The 18,299-nt window shown below is 36.7% G+C and overlaps 1 protein-coding gene across 1 annotated transcript in view; it reads left to right on the top strand.

Annotated features, from left to right (window-relative positions):
- The window catches only part of TMPRSS15 (transmembrane serine protease 15), a 51,483-nt gene extending 35,922 nt beyond the window's left edge, over window positions 1-15,561 (top strand). Inside the window, exons 21-28 of the mRNA XM_054270231.1 lie at window positions 2,759-2,891; window positions 6,604-6,699; window positions 9,934-9,983; window positions 10,441-10,615; window positions 12,202-12,383; window positions 12,580-12,675; window positions 13,586-13,725; window positions 15,406-15,561. Of these exons, the coding sequence (XP_054126206.1) occupies window positions 2,759-2,891; window positions 6,604-6,699; window positions 9,934-9,983; window positions 10,441-10,615; window positions 12,202-12,383; window positions 12,580-12,675; window positions 13,586-13,725; window positions 15,406-15,561 (1,028 nt within the window). The remainder of the gene's footprint in view (window positions 1-2,758; window positions 2,892-6,603; window positions 6,700-9,933; window positions 9,984-10,440; window positions 10,616-12,201; window positions 12,384-12,579; window positions 12,676-13,585; window positions 13,726-15,405) is intronic.
- The last annotated feature ends 2,738 nt before the right edge of the window (window positions 15,562-18,299 follow it).

Below are 18,299 nucleotides of genomic sequence, written 5' to 3'. Positions count from 1 at the left end.
AAGTTCACTGATAAACCACGTCCCCCATTGCTACATCTCCACATCTTTTAAATCCTTCCAAGGATGGTGACTCCATCACTTTGCAGGTTGACATGCTTAGCAGCCCTTTTGGTGAAGATATTTTTCCTAATATCAAACCCAAGCCATCCATATTTGGCAGGAATTGCCAGGAAAACAGCCACAGAAGCTCAGCTGATGTAGAGCACTGCAGGCCATGCCAGTTTCCACAGCAGTACCTCACTGAGTTTGTCAGGGCCAGGAAAACAGTCACTTTTCTGAGATAGTGCATGGAATCTGATGAAGAACTCTGGAAAAGGTAGGAAGCTTCTCTGCGCTGAAAACTGTAGTTGTTTTTAATGGCCTCAAAATTAAATGAAAACTCACCATATGCTTTTCTTCTGTATTCATTTTGTATTTCCAAATTATACTGGGTTTTGCTGTAATTAATTAGAGTAAAAATTCTGCAGTGCAGGGTAGAGAATAAACGTGTTCTTGGTGGAAATTCCCAAATAGTTTTGTGGGTGTGAAGCCAAACTATAACACATGGCACCCTCCAGCCCACCTGGACTCCATGGGGTGAATGGATGGCACAGCTTCAAAAACGGCATCCACTGTTCACTGCTATTCCTTACTTCTCTGGGAAAGTGGTTCTTTCCAAAGAAATTCCAAGATGCAAATTTCCAAATTCATTCCAAAATGCATGTGTACAGTATCTGAATTCATTTTACATAGCAGGGAAATAAATAATTTAAATGTAAGACTAATGCTAAAATCATGTTTGGCCTAGCACAGCAGTTAAACTGTTCTTTCTGACAATCTACTTTGGAGAACTAAAGGAAGATTTAAAGGTGGTCTTTAAGCTTAGCACAATTCCTTTGTTTTAAGGAGCTCTACTAGGGGTCAGATATGTTTTAGATATGTGCTGACAGTCAGTTGCTGATTTCAAATTTTTTTGACATGCATATATATAAAAATATACATGGCATATGCAAATACATGTAGATAGATGATAGATTAGATAGATAATAGATAGATAGATGTCTGAAGACACAGATTCACTCCTCAAATTAGTTCCATTGGCTATTTTGTGGCAAAATAGCCACATATTCTTCCTTTAAAATGTATAGAATAAAATTCACTTCAGTTTTCTTCTTAAGAAAAAACTTGAATTTATTTTTTCCATTCATTGCTGAAGAAGATCTGAACAAGAAAACCATCACCTACTTTAACATCACGTACATTTTCCCAAAGATTTCTTTTGCCACTGATTGTCTATTACTTCATAACAAATTACCTCACATGAAAAGCCTGGGAGATTTGTTTCCAAAAATCCATTTAATCCAAACTTTGGCTAAATCGATCTAGGTCTTAAAAGAAAATGAAAATTCAATTAGAAACTCTCACATTGAGTCTTTCCAGTGTCCAAAAGCCTTGCTCATTTTCCTGAAACCAATTTCAATGACTTATCAGAAGCGGCAACTTGAACTAGACAAACTGTCTTTTCAAATCTTCCAACTTCTGAAACTTCCAGGGATTGCAAAGAAATGCCAAAATTTTAAAAGATATGATATCTGAATTAAGCAGTTGTTGGATCCTCAATGACTTTATTATTTCTTACCAATAATGTATTTGGATAAGAACATGGGTCTGATGAGGACAAAGGAAAAGGACTTACAGTTCAAGTTCTCTCAAGAAGAGAGGTGTCAAAAGTAATTTGGAGAAGTCTTGCAGTGCATACAATTCCAAGATGTTTAAGAAGCTCAAAAATTTAATTTAATTTAATCTAAAATGTACCATTAATTAATGAATCTCTGTAAATCACCTCTTTCATTCATGCACTCCAGGTGTCCCAGAGACATTTCTAGAAATCTAAATGTTTTATTTACTATGATGGGTACTCTGTGAAAGCATTTTGGTGAAAAATGTGTTTTGCGTAAGTAAGATTTTTTAAAAAAAAAATTTTGGAAAACAATAAATGTCAATGCATTGCATGCTTTCCTCTACTTCACAATGGCAATACATGTAATCTGCCTAAAATACAGCTGTAGCTGCTAAGACATATATGAGACTCTGTTGACATTATTATATATAAATCTAAGATTATATAATTAAATTCTTATTTTATGTAGATGTACATACATGAGATTATGTTGGCCATACAGTCCAACTTCCTTAGTCTCTATGCCGACAGCATAAGACTTTTTACCAATAAGTTAATGACTTTCTGAATTCTTGTTCTGAATATTTTCTTTTGGGAAGAGTTTTTATAGAAGGACTGGGTTTTGAGTGAGCTTTAATTATTAGTATGACTGTTTTTACTAAAACTGCAGTGAGAACAGTAGCAATTGGAATTGGAAATAATGTTTTTTTAACCTTATTTCCAGTCAGTATTACTGAGCAATATGGAACTAAGGCTTCACTCATTATTTGGAAATTATATAATGCCAACTAAGAAAAAAATGCATGGTTTAGAGTTGATGGGAAATGTACTGTTTATTGTCTGTTTCTGAGACATTTGCAAAATACAAGGTATGAAACTCTCCTGTGGCAGAAATATAGGAAATAGCAATAGCATTTCCCTCCTGTGGGAGCACAACATCTTGGAGATGCTGGGTTTATGACCTCTGTAAAGCATTTTAACTTTTTTTTGTGTTTTTCATTGGCAATAATAAATCTCTTTATATTACATTTCTGTTTGCTTGGGGTGGAAAGTGGTTTGCCACCTATCTAAAATGTTTCTGCCCATTTTGTTCTCCAGTGAGATTGCTCAATGGCTCTCAGAGCACCGAAGGGCTGGTACAGGCCAGGGTTGGGGAGTCGTGGCACCTGGCATGTGCAGAGGATTGGAGTGGAGAGATTTCAGACAGTGTTTGCCAGCTGCTGGGGTTGGGGTGAGTGATAAATATTCATTGCCCTTTGTGACTTGTTTGCAGATTTGTTGAGTGTATATTGGCATTTTCCTCCTCGTTTCGCTGGTGTACTCTCCAAAAAAACGGCAAATGTATCTGTCTCTGTCAAGTGGAGTGCTTGGTGTGCCAACAAATTTGAGAATGTGGCAAACCCTGTCCTGATGACATTCAGCACAGGATTGATGACTCTGAACATGGCAGGTTGGGCATGAGGATGCATACTGGAGAACACTGGGAAAGTGTTGTGGATCATCACCCTTTTATCACTTTATGTCATCATTTACATCTTCACTTCCATAAGGATAGCTCAAGAGTAAAGCTGGAGCCAACAGCAGCCTTGGCTGCTCTGCTTTTGTAGTGCTGCTCATCATTCCAAGTAGAGATCATCACTTGGATATTCTGCTAGAATAGAATGTAATTCTAGAATTCTGCTGGGTAGAATGGAATTTCAGGGTAGACTTAGAGCAGGCATGGAGTAGGGAAGTATATGGCATAAAAATAGATTTGGCTTTAGTCCCTGTTCAGAAGAATTTTCAGGAGAAACATGGGGATTGTTGAGTGCAGGGTGTGGCATTTTTCAATCTGTGGTAAAATTTATGGCCTAAATTTTGGCCTTACTTACATCATGTGCTACTCTACTTCCATCAACTAAATAATTAGCTTTCCTGCAGTGCTGAGGTTTTTTGGGAATGTCACTTACCCAACCAATAATCAAACTAAACCCTGAGCTTGCAATTCATTATTTTGGTCTGTGACCAAAGAAAGATGCTTACAAATCCCCTTCTGATAAATCAATTGCAGCAATCACAGAGATAGAATGACTTAGAAAAATATCCAAGTATTATTTCAGAAAGGCTTCTAATTGGATTAATGTCTGCTGGTTTATTGGGTTTTTTACTTTTTTCCTTTGGGTGAGTACTGAGTTTACATAAAAATCAGGCAGCTACATGCAGAAATCCTGGCTGTAATTTAGGTATGCATACATGTAAGAACATTCAAAATGTGTGTAAATGTGCTTCTGGTCAAATACCTTGTTCCTTAGAGTGGCCAGCAGCCTTTTTCCTCTGATTCTTTCTGTCCCTGCCCTGCCTCCTTTCCCTTCTGGACAGAAGTAATTTTGTGGTCTGCTGATTTAATTGGCATATTTTATAAGCTTCAACAAGTTTGCTTTCCATGACATTCTAACTTTTAAATATTTGTTAATGCTTTTTTTCCCCCATAACATTCTGCAGCAATATCTTTCAGCTTGTCTCTGTAAACTACTCAGGTGCACTTGCTAAAAGAGCTCCTATCAGGTTTCCTAGTTATTTGTTATAATTCCATTTCTCAGTTTATTACATACTCCCTTTGTCTAGAAAAAATGTTTTTAAACCTAACTTGTATCACATTTTTGTAGCCTGGGTGCTACTGCAGTTACAGCATAGGACAAAATCCTCATATGGGTGTGTCTATATTTATGTATGTATTAATGTATTAATAGGTGTATATATATATATATATATATATATGTATATTTCTGTGTGTGTGTGTTGTGTGTGTAACTTCTGTGAGCATCACACTAGTCTGCTTTCCTTGACTCCCCCTGTAGCAGCATATTTCTCAATAAGAATCACCACATTTGTTACTAAATGGATGTTTGCAATAGCAGGTCCTGAGTAGGCTGTAGCTCATGCTCCTACACTGAATTACTACCTAGAATCATGTTTTATTAGAAAGACAGGCTAAAGTTCGTCTAGGACAATTTAGTTTTACTATTAATTGCTTATACATTTGCTAGTCTCACTTTCTGTTTAGTTTATGAAAAGGACTGAGCTGATAGGAGTCCTGTATCATATCCTGACTATTTATGTACCTGGGCTACAAAGTGTCATGTTCCTCACAGGTTCCAGTAAATCTCAGTGTGAATCCTTTTGCCTCCATTTATTAAATATGTGGCTGTTGCATTTGTGATTTGTCCCAAACAAGAAGCCAGTCTGGGGACATGCTTATAGTGCATCTACAAAATACACCTTAAGCAAATAATTTGCAAATCTTCTTAATTAGTCTGGGCTGCAAGATGAACAAATTGATGCTCTGGAGAAACCTGAAAACAATCCTTTGCTCAGCTTGCACTTGTATCTGTGTGCCTCTGACAGCTCTGCTAAAATCTGTTGTCAGCATCTTATTTCCTGGAAGCAAGGAAATCACACACTGAGCTTTTCACCATTGCATTGGGCCAATGCAAAACAATCCTGTTTCCCTGGGACCAGAGCCAGCTGGGTCTTTGCTAAATTGTACCCAGGAATGGGGGTAGACATGGCAATTTTATCACACCTAAAAATCCAACAAGATTGAGAGTTTTTAGTCTTTACTCTTCAACCCTTCATTCTGTTTTCTTCATGAACTTGCAACATTCTTCAGAAGGAAATCAGGTCCTGGGAATACTTTGCTGGTTTCAGCAAAGTCCTTCATTATAGAATTTGACTCTGCCTACCTGGCTTGGCACTTCGCTGCTCTCTCAGACTGTCTAAAAGCACTTCCAGGCTGAGAAATGCAGTGATAGTGACTTTTCCAGCAGGTGGATCATACAGCTCTCCTGGTGGCACAGCAGAGTTGTTGAACACCTCTTTACTTCATACACAGCAGATTTGCAGGCAGATTCCAGACTTCATCCTCCCCAGGAGAGTGAGATTTACTGCATTTGAGGAGAAGACACAGTGCAGGTGCTCCCTGTGCACTAAACCTGCAGGTGCTCCTCGTGCATAAAACAAATGGTTCCCTTATTGCTCCTGAGATGTGTAAGGTTAAAGGGCCAGATGGGAGGTTGTCATCCCCCCAAAATTATTCAGTCTAACCACAGCTATCTTTTTTCCCCATGCTTCCTCAAGGGAAAGCAAATCTGTTTCATAGATATGTGTTCCAAACTGATCATATGAAGTATCACAAAGTGCATGATGCAGAATGGACTATAAAGTATATCTGGATATGGGTTCTAAATGTCAAAATTATTTGTCTCACCAAAAAGCCATTGCTACCAAAACAAATCCCCAAAAATTAGTTGAAGAATAGACTAATTGATTCCTTTAAATTGTGACTTTTAAAGCTTCCATCCAACCCAATCTGTTCTGTGATTCTGTGACTCTATGAATACACCCCACTCTTGATCAATAGCAAACTTGACACTTTTGACTTATTCCATAGCCGCTCTGATTTCAGCAGATCTATGACGTGAAAATTAACTTTTTTTTTTACTCCATTAGATTCTTCATTATGCAAAATACAATTTCATTTCTTTCCCAGATATTATAGTATAACTGCACCCTTCAAAAACGCAAGACTGTGATACCCCAACTTTCAGATATTACTGCCCTAAGTTCTAGCTCCATACATTTAAGAACTGGTATTTCAAAACCTTCATTGTGGCACAGAAAAACCAAACTAAATATTTACTGCTGTCAAAAGAACTAATATCCCTTTCAATATGAATGAAGCATTAGAAATCTTAGACTAAGATGTAAGACTGGAAGTAAGAGACTCACATTTTAATCCAAACGAGTTTCAAGCCTCAAAAATCCCCTGCTAAAGGGTCATTATTTGAGGAGAAGAAAAAAAACAATTAAAAATCTGGTGTTTATTCTGTCAGCATAATAATTTCCTAAATATTGCTCCACTGGTGGTATATATCTAAATATATGCACGTGTCTTTTTGTCCCAGGCATGCAAATATGTCATCACCTGTATTATTCACTGGAGATGGCCCATTTGTCACCATCACCAAAGGAGGTAACCACGGCCTAATTTTCACAAAAAGGTAAGTACAGTGAGATTTCTTCCTCATACAAACCATGTCTTTAAGTGTTGTGGTGATTATTTATGCACTAATATATAGCTCAAATCCTAACTGACATCTCTATCCATTTACTGTGGAAATGATATGCTCTTTTATGAAAATATTTCTTATCTAGAAATCTCTAAATTATGAGTACATATTATAATAGAATTAAGACTGCCTATATATAATGCAGAAGAATTAGGATGGAGTGAGAATCACCCATAGTTACAGAGTAGTTGTCAAAGTTGGTTCTCTCTGTAATCAGCAGAGAAAAATAGTGATCTAAAATGTGATCCATCAAGGCATCTCTTGAAATACGATGAGTCACACTCTAAAAATAAATAAAGTTAAAGGTCTTTAACTTTATTGATACAGACTTTGGACACACTGAGGATTGCTAATTTAAGCCATCCACAGACAGGAATCTATATTTAAACAAACTATACCCACTCTTAAATGACTTCTGGAATTATCTCCACCTTCACAAGTGAATCATTAGATGACATGATCCTCAGAATACATTTGATTCTATTCTAACCTTTCTCAGTCCAAATAACTGCTGAGGGGATTCTGAAGGGTACTAGAAACTGGTAATTTCTTGTAGATTTAATGAAAATGTGATATTAGCCCAGGATTACCTCCTCAGGAAATGGTGGGATTTACAACACAACTCCCAAGCAGAAAGGCTTCCCATCATCAGTTTAAAAAATTGTAATGACTTCAATTTCTATTTTCTGTTTATAAGAGGCTTTACTGTATAATTTTTTCTGGATTTCTACCAGAACACTGAGCCAGAAAATTACTGTCTAATTGCTAAAATGCTGAAACCATGTTGAGGACAGCAAGAATCCATGTTCTTTCAGTTTCCCTTAATAAACACAACACATAGTGACAATGCAAGAGACATGTCTTAATTTTCTATGGTCTATTATTTTGTCTACCCAAAAAAAAAATTAAAAGTTACATTTTATGTTCTATTTATACTCTGTTAACCCCAAACATTTATCATTTTTATGAGTGGTGAAAGTATCTTAAACTAATGGAATATCATTGGAGCCTATTTTTCATTTTTTCTTGAGTGAATGTCTAAACCAGCATTTCCACAAGACATCTTGAAGAGCAGTAATGATTTAAAGATGTCTTCTGTTAATACCTGTTAAACACTAAGAGTGATTCAAGCAGGAGGAAATGGAATAAATTCATTAATCTTAGTTGTATTTCTGTGGCAGAAATAGGTGTCGTCTCCCAGGTTTCATCTGGACAGCTGACAGGAATAATTTTCCAGGGTGACACTATTGCAGATTCACACATGGTTTTCCTACATATAATGAGTGCTAGAAAGATCACACAGATTTGATAATTTAAGGCAACTGAATTCATTAACTGGTAATCCAATTATCAAACGTATTTTTTAAATTGTTTTTTATTCAAGTGCATCCACCATTCAAACAAAGGAGGGCACATATAGTAGGGTTTGAAATCTGCAGTGACAGAGACAGCAAAAGAATTCTCTGGTGCCCTTAGGTAATGTGATTTTTGGCAGGATAGCTTTGTAAGAGCCCCAGATCCTGCCTTTTTGATGCATGTGAGCAGATTCCACAGGGACTAATTGTTTTTGCCAGTTCTGAGTGAAGATCATGCTCACAGATGCCCTAACTACTCCAGATTTCTGCCTGGCATGCTGCTTGACAGCTGACACTCAGGGAGGCACAGAGGAGGGTGCTCAGCACATGCCTCTGGTGCCTTTTGGCCACTCCCGTGCAGACCAAGAGGCAGCTGAGCATTGTTGGGCTGAAGCGCGGGCAGGAATGTGCTTCTCCTGCTGGGAGCTAGCTCCACAAAGAGGAAAAAGCAGAGGCAAATGAAGTCATTTCTGCTGAAGCACCCAACCAGTGGGTACTTGTGGTGGGACAGGCAACTCCCTTTACACCAAAAATGTAAAATTATAGGGAAAAATCTGACACTTTGGTTGTTAGTTCAGGTAGTTTATGCATCCACCTATGAGAAAATGTAGGATTAGATAAAATAATTAATATACAGCACTACTGGCCTCCCCAATGAAAGCCTATGAAGGCATCATGGAAAAGGGTATTTAGTTGAAGTTTATGCAAAGGTGATTTTGGTTTCTTGCATTTTTGGTTTCTTAATATTTGTCAGATTACAGATTTCGATGCATGTCACAGAAAATGGTTTCCACTTTTTAAATTACAGACTTAAAATTAGGTACCTACCTTGAAATGGAAAATGGCAATATGGGACTATTCAGGGCCAGAGGAATATCCCATTTGCATCCCACTATAGTGTGAGTTTAACTGGGGAGGTGGTGGGTGGTTGCAATTCCCACTTTATTTCATGTCCCTTTATGCCATTGGAAAATTCCTGGGTCACATCTCACTCACAGCAGATAGCAAATTTTAGAGCAAACACAGCGAGGGATACATCATTCCCTATCATGTTTAAAGTACCCTTCACCTACTCTATGTACAAATTAAATGTGGAAATGCTCACTGGAAACAAACCATTGGCAGAGCTTGGTTTTCTGTCTTCCCCTCATTCTCATTTCTGTGTGTATCAGATTTGAATTGCTAGCACGCACACTGTCCCAAGTGTTTCAGATTCATTACAGACTATGAACATAATATTAAAATCTCTGGGTATCAGAAATGCTTGAGCAGTTTTGATCTATGGTCTTGTGCTCTTCAGACTCTGGCTTTATATATTTGCTAAATAATTTCTAGCATAACATATGCAACTGTGTATTTTACAGTAGCATTATTTTCTTAGTAAAATGATGCAGGGATATAAAACTAACCTCTTAAATTCTTTGGCCACACTGATCTCTAGTGGTAAGGTGTTGAAAACATCTCAAAAGGTAGGGAAAATACCATAGGCAGCTATAACTTTATTGCAAGTCTCAAGCAGATGATCCATTTCCCTAAAACACAAAAGTATACTTTAATTTCCATAATGTAAATCAATTAAGTGTCCACTGAAGAGGAATATATACATTTAAAGTTGTAGAACATATAATGTTGTATACTTATAATTAAAACATAATTTAAACATATACTTAACAGGCTGATACTGCTAAATGAATGTGCTTTCATATATATGATTGTATACATTTCTCTCTGTGTATATATATATATATATTTGACAGTCAGAGTTATCTGATGTACGGATATCTGTGATTTAATTGCACTTTCATTCTAGAGAACACTGTCGGGACAACCTGGTGGTTCATCTGCAATGTAACGTTCAATGTAAGTACAATGATATTCAATGTAAGCACACAGAATCCAGGAATGCTTCACAGAGAGATCAAATTGTTCAGACCATAAAGCCAAATGTTTATAGCTTGAATGGAAAGGTTAGGGAATGGACTATAAATGCTATACTCATAATGGTATAAACAAAGGAAAATTTAGTCTTCACTCAATTTCAGTGTTAAGTGTACACTAGAGAGGGATCTGTAGTGAAAATATTTATAAAATAAATTTATAAAAATTCCAGAAGATCTGAGGAAAGAAAACATCTAAATCAAACTTAGACAGTTGCATCTTGATTTCAGCTATAAAAACCCAAACTTTTTCCCACAGTGTTTTTGAATAGCAGTTCAGATTCTACAAAGCCTTGTTTTTTCCAAGAAAATGGACTAGTCTAATAAAATATGCAACATCCCTTTAGTTTTTTATTTTATTTTATTTTGCTTTCTCTTAGCTTGTGGAAAAAACCTGGTAACTCAGAATAATGGAACAAGAATTGTAGGTGGAAATGATGCCAGAAGAGAGGCTTGGCCCTGGATAGTTTCACTCCATTTTAATTTCCAACCCGTTTGTGGAGCTTCCCTTGTCAGTGACCAGTGGCTGGTGACAGCAGCACACTGTGTCTATGGGTAAACTTCTTTTATGTTCAAGTTCACTAAGGAGGCATCAGATTGTGAACAAATTGTGATGCTGATATGAAAAATTAACAACTAACTCATGGTTTAATTACCATGCTTTGAATCACTTGTGGCTCAGCTGAAAACTCCTTTACTTCCTGGTAAAAATCCTCAATCCTTACTTTAATGCAGACAATTGTGGAAACCAAGCAGCATTTCCTGAACAATAAGAAATTGCACTTAAAATGCATGGTATTAATACTGAGCATTGGTACTTAATCCACAATTATTGTGGGCCTCCATAAATTGGGTGAATCCCTCTACCAGTGGTATAAAAGGTGACATCATATCCCATAAATTAAACCCAGTGTTCCTCCTTCCTATTATCCTGGATTGATCAAGATTTACTGTGCATCACTGTAATGAATCTTGATTTATGTGCATTGATTAGGCAATAGTAGATATCTTCTCTATGGTGTAATTTGTATCATTCCAAGAAGTGATGCTTATTGAAATATTTTCTAGGATATTTCATAATATCTACAATAAAACCAGGTGTTGTAAAAGACATATAGAAACTGGAATGGCAAAAAAAAAAAATCAACCAAACAAAACCTAAAAACAAAATTAGAATAGAGCTTTCACTACAAATAGCTAAACACTAAGGCAGTGGAAACTATGCCAAAATCTCAACACTGCCTCATGGCATGACAAGCACTACATTCCACACAAAGACACTAAAATGAGAAGGATTAAGCCCCTTAGTTTCCTCACAATAAATCCACAATTGTCTTGATACTTCCTTTTCACGTGAATCACCTTTCTCTTTTCAACTAAATCTAATTTTGCCTTTCCTAGAATTTTCCTAAATTGAAGCTTGTGGTTTCTCATCTTCTGAACATTTAACTTGGACACTCCTAGTTTAGAACAAAAGAATATCTTGATATCAAACCAAAAGAGGAGCAGAAACCAATTCAGTCCAACAATCAGGCTGAAAATGTACTTTTTAACCATAAAATGATGGATGAAAAAACAGAAAATCTTTAAATTCTCTGATGAACACAGCCTCAAATCAGCATGTGTAGATTAGGAAATAAATGAAGATTATGCCATATTTTGTTTTAGCATATCTTGTTTGACTGATATTAAAAACTAAGGGACTAGTTAGTTCTGAGTCTGTGAGCTGCAGCATTTCCAACATCTCAGACCTCTTATCCCTTAGACATTCCATTACAATTTTCTAACTAGGACCAATACTAATTGCCAGCAGTCAGCGGTATTCTTCATAGTGTTTAAAGAGCCATGGTAATTTAGTTAATGTATTTCCCTCCTCTGCACCACCATCTGATTAATTCATTATAAATAATGCATTATAAGCTCACCATAAAAAAATCAGCAACGCCTATCTGCAGTGTGGATGTTTAAGACAGTGATACTCATGGAATTCTAAGCACATCTACCCTGTTCTATTTATTTGACAAAACATCCAAATGCTACGGATTACCACAAGGCTAGATATCAGCATTTTATCTGATACACATTTTTCAAGACTTCCATTAATCACTCCTAATTGTGAATACTCTCTTTGCAATTTCTAGGAGGCAGCTGAAGCCGTTCCATTGGCAAGCAGCTCTTGGCTTGTACAGCCAGTCAGACCTGGCAAAGCCTCCAGCAGTGGTTCAGAACATTGACAGAATAATTATAAATCCTCATTACATGAAGCAAACAAAAGACAGTGATATTGCTCTGATGCACCTTCAACACAAAGTGCAGTATACAGGTGAGTTTTTGCTTTCCCAAAAGACCCATTTATTCTATTATGCTGAGCATATGAGGGTGGTGGGGAGTCTGCTCAGTAATTCCTGGATATCTTGGCAAAAAGTGGGTTTGAATTAATGAATGTTTTCTGGTATGGCTTCATGAAAACCTGAATACAGGGAAGAGGTTGAAATTGATTACTTGTTTCTCATTCACAGATTACATCCAACCTATCTGCCTACCAGATAAAAACCAACAGTTTCCACCAGGAATTAACTGCTCCATTGCTGGCTGGGGGGCTATTCTCAATGATGGTGGGTCATCTGCTTGCAAAAATTCTGACAGGCATGTAGCTGTGAGGGCAGGCTTGTTCCCATTCCACAGGAGTTGCTAAGGTCAAATAGTTTAGAGAGCTACTCTTCCACATGAAAATTTAAGAAATAACCCATTCCACTATTCCTTCTCTGAAGCAAAATTATACTTATAACACATCTCTTAGAAAAAACCCATGCATATCTAAGTTAATTAGGCTATGAAGAAAGCTTCTTACATTCACTTAGAAGTTATGATGACTGCTTTTCTCAACATGAAATATGTACATCACAGTTCCAGATATTGGGTGGGGGAAGAGGAAGATTAGTCTTTGTGACAATGTGAAAATTATTTTCCTCCGAAGTCAAGGAAGCTGATTGCAGTGTGAAATGTATGTTCTGTTTGTATGTCATATGCTTTCAGAGATTTGGAGTCTCTCTGAAATAATAAACATGACATTTCTCTTCCACAGTTGAATACATTGACTTCTACGTTAAATTGCATTTAAAATTTTGGGAAGGAATTAATAAAATAATTAAAAAAAAACTTTAAATAACCAAAGTTACTCAATGAATAGTGAGGAAACACTCCACAGCCCATGTTCCTAAGTCTTTAATCATCCCTTTGATCTCCCCACAGTGAGTTCATAGTCATTGATTTTAGTAATCTTGATTCAATTATAACCAAATTCAGTCCCATTACAAAAATGAAAGACAGGATTCAGTTAACGAGCCCTGTTTAATCAGAGACTGTGTTTCAGGGGCATAAGCCTGAGTAGTACAGCAGTAAGGCAGGGATTCCTGCTGCTCAGGATTGTGCTGAGCATGCTGGAACAGGAACAAAACCATTAGTGTTCCCAGTGGGATGCATGTATTTAATGCTGCAGGAAAATGTACTTTGTATTCTCCTCAGGTCCCTCTTCAAATATATTGCAAGAAGCAGAGGTCCCTCTCCTTTCTAATGAAAAATGCCAGCAATGGATGCCAAAATATAATATTACTGAGAATATGCTCTGTGCAGGATATGACATGGGAGGAATAGATTCCTGCCAGGTAAGTAGAAGCAACTCATTTTCACTGCTGGCATAAACCTCATCTAGTTACTGAAAAAAACTCTCCCTGATCCTCCACTCATGAAAAACAGAACAATCCCTGTCCATTAATGTAACTTCTACTCATGGTACTTTGCTCCTTTAATAATTTATCAGGATACATGTTAAAATTATTTTTGTGTGTGTCATCTTGGCATAAACAATCATGGAGGGAGATAAATATGAGGACTGGGAATTTTTTGCACTAGGCTTTGAATAATTCCATGAAGGAGAGGCACATGCTTAGAGAAATGCAGAGAACAGAGAGATAAATACCAAATAGACTGAAGTCTCAGAAATCCTTCATTATGGGAAAGAGAGAGAGCAAAGCTGCTTTTCCCCAGAATCTGTAGACTCTGGAGACCTTTCCCAAGCAGACACCACAGTATTTCAGGGAGGCTGCCTTTCTGCACTGATATATGTTCACGTGGGTTTCGTTTTTATCCATTCCAGCTCTTTTTAACTCCCTGCTTCTCTTTGAGAATGTCCTCAGAGGTGGCTGCCACATGATTTTTATTCCAGCAATAGGAGTCTGTGGCATGGAGACTGGCTGCCCTCCCTCAAGGCTGATGAGGAGCATTCTCACATAATTCCAACTGCCTTGCCCTACCAACCTAAGCCTTCATCCCCTGCCCTGACTTTTTGCCCAGTTTAGTCTAGAACAAGGATTCTATTCAAGCCTAATGTCCTTTCCCCTCATGGTTTTCCTCTTTCCCTTTTTCTTTCTGAACCTTATATTGAACAAAACCAAACCAAAACAACAACAAATAAAAGAAACCCAAAACAAAACAAAAACCAATTCCATGTAGGACCACAGGGTGATAGAGAGTACAAGTGACCAGCACTGTGATCAATGACCAGTCAGCCATGAGCAAAGATAAACAAGTGATTCCTGATAGCACATCCCCCTTTAGGCTGCTGTCACAGCCTTTAACATTCTGGGGTGCCCCAGGGTTATGGGCAGAAGTATTTTAATGGCCGAGTCCTTGCAGAATTCTCTGGTAAAGATCCATTCACAGGGCCTGGAGAAGACACAATTAATACTGGTTCAACTAACTTGATAGACAATGAAAAATAGTAATTGTTTTCTTTCTCATCAAAACAAGACACCCACGGCTGACTCATCCCCACTCAAGCTAAATCAAATTCAGTCTCTATTACAATACTATGTCTGCTAAACTATTGAAAAGGAGGTGAGAGAAAAGAACACCTCTTCTGGCAATCTTGTTATTTTGTTCTCTAAATTTGAAACTGTGGAAACTCTGGGGTGACTGAAAATAGAACTGTGTTTTGGCTGAATATATTCAATTTTAAAAAATCCTCCACATTTACTCGGGCTTTGTGAAATATGAAGGGCTGAACATAAAAGGAATAAGATTTAAAATAAATCTCTTGAAGTCCAGTCCTGTATTAGAAGACTGATGACAGCTTAAGCTCACATAATTTAAAAAAATAAAGAAAAAATAAATGGATAATTTCAATTTTTTTTTCCCATGGAAATATTCATATTGATCTTTCTGGTGCTAAAGACATACAGGGGTAGAGCATCTATGATTAAGGAACAAAATGAACAAACATCATAAACAGGCTTTCCCTGAGAGTTGACACTGCTCACTTTTAACTTCTGAATTTGTCATTGCAGGGGGATTCAGGTGGCCCTCTGACATTTGAAGATGGGGACAAGTGGTTTTTGGTTGGTGTGACATCATTTGGGGAAGGGTGTGCCATTCCCCAGCGACCAGGAGTGTACGCTCGAGTCACCATGTTTGTGGACTGGATCAAAACCATCATCTATTAGCTTGATATTTTTTAATTATAGCAATGGAGTTCAGATGTTGACAGTAAGACATTGCATAATGATGTAAACTAGGCTGCCATTTCAATCTCACAGAGAAACTAAATAAATACATAACTCTTGGTGAGGAAAACACTGGTAACTTCTGTTTGTTAAGAAGACCCATTTCCAAGTGAGCACAATATTTCAAAAGAGATGCAATGGTTTTGTTAATAAATAGTTTTGTCATTTTACAATTTGTTTTATACAGGATCTTAGGAAACCAGGTTCTTTGAACATCAGTGCATTAACTGCACAGTGGAGGGCTTTACAAAGCCCGGGCAGTAAAAAAATGTTTGCAAAATGTAAATGCTGCAGTGGAAAAGAATCAAAATTGTCACTATCAAGTGAAATATTACCTGGTTTCTGTTTTTACATTGTGTTTTTCAATGTGCAATTTCATATTAATGCACAGTCAACTCTTCCCAGCAATCTCTCTGCATATCAAAATTAAAGTGCATGTCCTCTCTTCAAACTGGCTCATGGGAGTTCCTCTGCCTTGCCTCTTACAAAAGGCTCTGGAGTGAGGTTTATGGATTGTGCAGAAAGGCTGACCATGGATCATGCTGCTTTCTAATGAACAAACTGAATGTCAGCCAAATATTCTCTCTGGTGTAATGTGCTTGGAATTAATAGAGTTAAAAAAGGATTGAATAAAGCTTTTTAGTTTTCTTTCTAGGCAAGTGTTTGGCAATTATTCAAACAATTATAGAGATGTGCTTTTCCACACCCAAGCACAGACTCACAATACCGCAACTTGTTCTCATAAAAAGTGATGTTTCTAAAAACATTTGACAATAATGAGTACCAGTTCTCCCTCAAGAATATTAGTGTTTCCATATTACAAGCTTTTTCTGTACTGATGATTTTTAATATATATTTTGGGTTTTGTAAAAAAAACAGCAGGGTATCCCATTACAGCATTCTAAAGAGGAAAGAATATGAAAACTAAAATAAGGGGTTTATCTTCTTGAGCTCTTTTGTAAATAGGTTTCTATTAAAAAATGATTACTTACTTGTTCAAATGCCTTAAATTCTATGGCATTAGCGTAATGTGATGCACTTCATTTCTGTTTTCACATCAGTGTAGGACCTTAATGTATTTATCATTCCATAGTACCCAAACTACAAAATGCATTCTCACTTATTGCATAAGTGCATCTACCCATATACACACAGGTTTTGAAAGCTCCTGGATTTGGTTCTTACAACCCTAAATGAAGGTATGGAATGCTTGCAAACAGAGGTTGGCAGTCACTGATAAAAAAAATAAGTCCCAAACTGCTTTCAGGTCTTTGTAATTAGAGTATTAGGTCCAGACCAAAATCTGTAGCTTTATCAAAGACATCTGTGATCACAAAGAACACAGATAAATATAATTATGACAGAGAGAAGGGAAGGTGTTTTAGACACAGTCTCTCATATGAAAGACACAGTTTTTTGACATTAAAATATTAGAGCTGCAAATTTTATCTTTCATAGTGAACAATTGTTTCTCCTATTACTCTAAAAAGTAGAGCATTTTCCTACCGGTACAAATTGATTTGGATTAAGCAATTACATTAAAATGCTTAAGTAAAATATGACCTTATTTTTGGATTATTTACCATAGATCACTATTGTACATTGTGTTTCAGTCTGTTAAAGAAATACAAAAACCAGCTGAAAGCAGATCCAGTCACCAGAAAATGTGCTTCCCAGGAATACAGTAAGGTACTTTTATCTGTGTGCATTTTCTTGCTTTCCAAAATGCAAAGCCTATTGAGATATACATTGATAAAACAACTCATCAGACTGAAAAAGTTGTATACTTATACAGTATACAACTGTATAAGTATATATAAATATATTTTGTATATTATATAATATATTATATATATCTATAATATATTATATATTTATACTATATAAGCCCTGGCATAAAAATATATATCACATAAACTATTTTAATTTTTAAAACAATTTTATTTCAACTAATTATGTTTAGATAAAACTAACATAACCTCAGTCAATCACATTCTAGCCTTTGGTCAACATCCACGGCTTTAGTTGCCTGCAAATTAACCTGTGAAGAAACCAGTCAATACTATGTTAAAACACTTGGGCAGAACAGATTATTTGCAATTGAGTCAGTTCCAAGATGCTTTGAAACAGAGGATGGACATGGTGATAAATATGGAAATATTTCACCCCAATAGCCAATATTTCTTATGTCTAGGTAAAATCTGAGCACACTACAACAGAAGCATTGGATGGCACTTCCCCATCTGCCTTCACACAGAGTTTGAGACAGGTCTGTGCCAATGCCTGCCTCTCCATCACTTTGCCTCTGTAAAAAGCACTCCTGAAGGTATTTTCATTCTCCTAACTGCTGCTTCAAAGTCACTTCTGCTGCCATTAACCATGATATTGATAGTGACAACTTTACGTGTCCTTTGGAAGTATGAAGAAATAGTTCATCCCAAAGTTAAAGGGAGTTAATCCTTCAAGACCATAAAAATGAACTAAGTCCTTTTTACCACAACTCTTCTCAAGAAAGAGGTCTCTCCTCCCCTCAGTTGAGTTCATCAATATTTTACATCAGTAGGAAAACAATTCTGGTCCTGGTGATCATGTAGGATCATAGTATTTTCTCACTGCAAAGGAAACTGAAGTAGGGGACTGAACAAAGAAGTTCCTACTGACTGGAAGAACTATAGAAT

This window comes from Melozone crissalis, unplaced genomic scaffold, assembly GCF_028551555.1.
Source record: "Melozone crissalis strain CALT ecotype California unplaced genomic scaffold, PUWL_Pcris_2 ptg000009l_1, whole genome shotgun sequence".
NCBI lineage: Eukaryota > Metazoa > Chordata > Aves > Passeriformes > Passerellidae > Melozone > Melozone crissalis.
The sequence above is the reverse complement of the archived record's forward strand: the minus strand, read 5'-3'. Positions and strand labels throughout refer to the sequence as shown.